This window comes from Pseudochaenichthys georgianus, chromosome 3, assembly GCF_902827115.2.
Source record: "Pseudochaenichthys georgianus chromosome 3, fPseGeo1.2, whole genome shotgun sequence".
In the NCBI taxonomy this organism is placed as follows: Eukaryota; Metazoa; Chordata; class Actinopteri; order Perciformes; family Channichthyidae; genus Pseudochaenichthys; species Pseudochaenichthys georgianus.
Genome location: NC_047505.1, coordinates 434,094 through 438,828, shown reverse-complemented (window position 1 = coordinate 438,828; position 4,735 = coordinate 434,094). Strand labels below are relative to the sequence as shown.

Sequence of the window (4,735 nt, the reverse complement as noted above, 5' to 3'; positions counted from 1 at the left end):
GTGTTGAAATGTAATTATATCACTGTATATATATCATCAATAATATGTAAACATTTTTGAAATGTATGTTAATGTTGTTAATTATTTTGTATTGTGATGCTTTGGCAACATTGTTTCATTTAACTTTCATGCCAATAAAGCCCCATTGAATTGAATTGAATTGAATTGAGAGAGAGAGAGAGAGAGAGAGAGAGAGAGAGAGAGAGAGAGAGAGAGAGAGACTAATCAATGTATGTCTTTTCAGGCCGCCATGTTGTGTCCTTTCTGTGGCCAGCATCTGGGGACAGTTCAATTGCTCTGTGGCTCCTGAGGCAACATGTACAGTCTGTGGCAGAAGTCGAACACAACAGTAAGTTCACTTTTGTTATTGTATCTGTTTCAAATGCAAGAAAAAAGGATTCAACACACTGCTCTGTTTAGAACACTAATGGCAGACGCACACACTAGTTCTCAGCATGAAGGACACGTTTTCTCATTGGCTGTTTATGTGAAATATGTAGAAGCCATCATTACATTGTAGACCAACGCATGATTAAATACACAAAACATGTGTACTATATTATACATGAATAATTGTGTATTAGTTGTATCTTTATAGAGAACATTATACATTTAGAATCAGACTGAGAGACGGTGAGCGGCTGGAAGTCACACCGCCATGCGGCACAAACAGCTGCTGACGTGATGTTTCCTTCATTCTCAGGCGTTCCATAAGGAGGGTCAGGAACTCCCGCTTGGGACCACCAGTGTCCCCTCCATCCTCAGTGTGTCCCTCATCGTCAGTGTGTCCCTCATCATCAGTGTGTCCCTCATCATCAGTGTGTCCCTCATCATCAGTGTGTCCCTCATCCTCAGTGTGTCCCTCATCGTCAGTGTGTCCCTCATCATCAGTGTGTCCCTCATCATCAGTGTGTCCCTCATCATCAGTGTGTCCCTCATCCTCAGTGTGTCCCCTCCATCCTCAGTGTGTCCTTCATCCTCAGTGTGTCCCTCATCCTCAGTGTGTCCCTCATCCTCAGTGTGTCCCTCATCATCAGTGAACTTAACTGACGTCTCATGAGAGGGGTCGAACGAGGCACCTTTGAAGCCGCGGTTGCTCCATCCCACACACACACACACACAGAGAGTTCTGCAACAGTGTCCTCTGCAGTCAGGTGTTCTGTGCTGGGAAAGACACACTGATGTATTGTAATATGAAATGATGAAGCTATAATAAGATTTACAGAATAGAATAGAACAATTAAGTGGTAAAAGTAACAATTAATACATTTCCTCTGCAGTTTGCTCCGTTTCCTCTTCTAGCTCAGACTGGCTGTCGATAAGGAGAAGTGCACACACATGTGTGTGGTTGCTGCAGTGAGACAGTTGAATAATGACTTTCAAATACCTAATATATGCATGACAGTCATATTTACAAAAGGAAGTCGATCCTCTTCCTGTTTTTCAGTACATTGGGTTCTAAACTGACAACAGCACTTTGTCTTACTCCTGCACAACAAACAGTATCTGACCTTTGAGAAATATTGGTGGGTGTTTTTTGAATCGTCTTCACTAAGATGTCAGATGTTGTGGGTGTCATTTGGAAATGTATGAAAGTATACTTGTTCTGCTTCCTGGCAATGTTACCCACTGTGATTGGAGGCTATACAAACAAACAAATGTACAAATAAAGATACACAGCAAACAACTGTCACGATGCAACTGTCAACATCGTTTGCCTATAGAAGGTGTTCTGACCCGGGGCAGACTGGACCTCTTCCTGGAATGGGCTTGGTGCTGCATCCTAGTTTTACCCAGGAAACAAGTGCACACAAAGGTGTTTATTGATTTCATGTTCACAAACTCAAACCTACATGATGGTATAATTACATTTGTATTTAGTCTTACCCGATCAGACGCTGGCTGTGGGGCCTGAGAGGTCTGATAAAGGTAAACAACAAATATATTCAAACTACTGTACTGTTAAAACATTCTGCTTCTTGTGGCACAACATAACATGTTGACAATGTTTTATTTTACCCAGCAAACTGTGGAGTGCTCTGTTCATTTGGAAAGTCCCACACCGGCATACACACAAATGACTGACTGAAATAAAAATAAATTCACTTTAATTAAGAATAAATGCCACGATAAATCCAAACTGACCAAGGTACAGTATATTGTTGACGTCCTTTAATTCTCACATTAGGATTTACGTTGGGGCACAATAAACCAACTCCTCTCTGCACCTAATATATCTATATGATGTCAAGAGTTACATGTAGGTGCACAGTGCTGTCTCTTGACTTGCACGCTCTTTCACCAAACAAGCTAACGCTAGCTGGGTAAATATGACGCTCTTTGTATCAAAACAAAACTTACCTTCTTATATATCGACTTTTTCCACTTCGATCAACTTTGTTTCCTCCGGCTTCAATTTCCAGCACTCTTGTTCGTTCTCTCTATGTCTGGTCAGACATAAATCTGTTCCACGTAGCGCGCCCCCTAGAGACCTGGAGCACTTCCGGAATCTTTTTTTTTTGTATGTGTTTTGGGATTTGTACGTGCTTTGGACTTTGCATATCGTGCAGCGTTTTTTTGTTGCGTTTGTTTTCGGGGTTTGTGTGTTGTATTTAGTTTGCATCATTTCTGTAAATGCAGCGTTTTTCTGTTGTATTTGTTTTCAGGATTTGTTTGTTTTTCATTTCAGGATTTGCAGCTGTTTCCTGCTAATGTATGCATTTTGGGCCGTTGTTCCGCGTTTGCACCTGCCGGCCACCGTACTATCTACAGATAAATATTAAGTCTGACAAAGTACTTAACGTCTAATATATTGCTTTCCTGCAATGTTAACTATGTTGAAGCACTTATTTTAACTGATATTATACGCATTAATTATGCTCTTACAGATGTAGCGCTTCATTTCAGACATTTTGAAACGCGAGGGCCGTGATTGGAACGTGATCTGTCCTCGCTCAAGGGAAAACCTCCAGCTTGACTTGAGACCTCCCCCGTGATAAATAAATGTAATTATAATGAAGCCAGCTGCAATGGATCATTGATCCACCAGGGGGTGCAGTGGGGTTCCACACCAGAGTCCTGCACGGGTCTGATTTTCAAGACCCGCTCCCGCCCGCACCCACCCGCCCGCACCCTCGACGTGCAATACCGAACCCGCCCCGCTACCCGCACATATTGCCGCAATTTGCCGCAACCCGACCCGACCCGTCGGCACAAGATTCGCAACCCGACCCGAACCCGACCCGAACCCGCATATATATGAGCAGTGAAAATGTGCAATTATTAACACATGCAGTTGCATATTTGTCTCAAAAAGCGTGGGATGTTGGTTATTTTCTCCATCTAGGATGACACCAAAAGCCTCCATACGTTGGATTTTGCTCTTGAGGAAGTGTTATTGAAAATGCTGTATTCTCCGCTAGAGAGCTTCACCTCAGCCATTTCGAATGTGGCGCGCACAGCAGCAGATTGATGCGCTGCAGAGGTTATGATTATGCGCGGTCCCGCGGGGGAGAGGTCTGAGGATTTAAACATTAAACTAAATTATTATTATTTTAATATATTTATTATGCAATACCCGCGACGACCCGACCCGCATCATCTTTGTTTTATCCAGAACCGAATCCGGAAAAAAGCGTTTGAAAAAATACCACCCGCGAATCACCTTTCCGACCCGATGCAGGACTCTGTTCCACACTGGAGCTCATGTAAAATAAAGTCAGATACAGTACGCTGGATGTACAGCGGAACTTTGTTAAGATCTATATGTCACGGATATCATACTCTGACATCTAATCATTTACAAAACATCACCATGTTGTTATTTAACAAAATATTGTTGTTTAGTTGACAAAAACAAACGGGAGGAAATGCAGCCCGGCTCTCGATTTTAATCCTAATTTAATCATCATCTTCACCAGGGTTGCCAACTCTCACGCATCTGGCGTGTGACACACGCTTTCACTCTCAATCTCACGCTCTCACGTTGCCCAAACTATTCTCACGCCAAAAACAAGATGAACCGGCGATTGTTTTTGGTTGGTTATTTACAATGTTGAGTTGACAGCTGCTGAGGCTGTCGATCCGCTCCCTCCCAGTCCCCGCCCCCACCAGTCTTAACAATGTTAAAAGACAGCAGAGCAATGGGAACCGGTTGGTCAATCCCTGACCCGTATTGCGCATGTGCAGATCTGAGATCCAGTAGAAATGATAAAAAAATAAAAGTATGCTGCTTATTACTAGGCCAAAATAGAGTCAAAGAGTATATGAGAGTGAGTGTGTTAATTAATATATTTGGCAGTTTGGAGTAAGTCTGTAGATTTGTTTGTGTGTGTGTGTTTCATGTATAGGCCTCTCACGATAATTAATTTTGTTGGATACATTTTCCCGGAAATTATTGCGATAAACAATAATATTGTCAGCACCGTTGTATGACCATTTTAGACCACTGACATAATGATAATATATAATAATAATTCAAGTACATCCTTTCAAACTGCTAGTCACATCCTCATGTAAATGGCAATTTATCGAGTTCATTTTTATTTATCGTACGATAAGTCAATTAATTGCTTATCGTGACAGGCACACAATAAAACAGTGGAAACAAACATGTGTTTGACTTTCATTAGTGAATGAAACTTTGTGCCCTTTATAGTCTGTGTCCAATATTGTGTATTTGTATATATTGTATACTGTATATATCCTATATATATGCTAAGGTCCCACTACTGAC

The 4,735-nt window shown here is 41.7% G+C and overlaps 1 protein-coding gene across 1 annotated transcript; it reads left to right on the top strand.

Moving 5' to 3' along the window:
• Window positions 1–260: 260 nt before the first annotated feature.
• Window positions 261–2,076, top strand: LOC139432950 (uncharacterized). The gene is made up of 2 exons (XM_071201786.1): window positions 261–349; window positions 704–2,076. The coding sequence occupies exons 1-2, from the start codon at window positions 317–319 to the stop codon at window positions 1,058–1,060; spliced, it is 390 nt and encodes a 129-aa protein (XP_071057887.1). The 5' UTR covers window positions 261–316; the 3' UTR covers window positions 1,061–2,076.
• The last annotated feature ends 2,659 nt before the right edge of the window (window positions 2,077–4,735 follow it).

Excerpts from the sequence above, each read along its gene's own strand:
- LOC139432950 (XM_071201786.1), top strand. The coding sequence starts at position 317 with ATGTACAGTCTGTGGCAGAAGTCGAACACAACA. Across the intron at positions 350-703 it reads GGCAGAAGTCGAACACAACA|GCGTTCCATAAGGAGGGTCA; the intron begins GTAAGTTCACTT and ends CTTCATTCTCAG.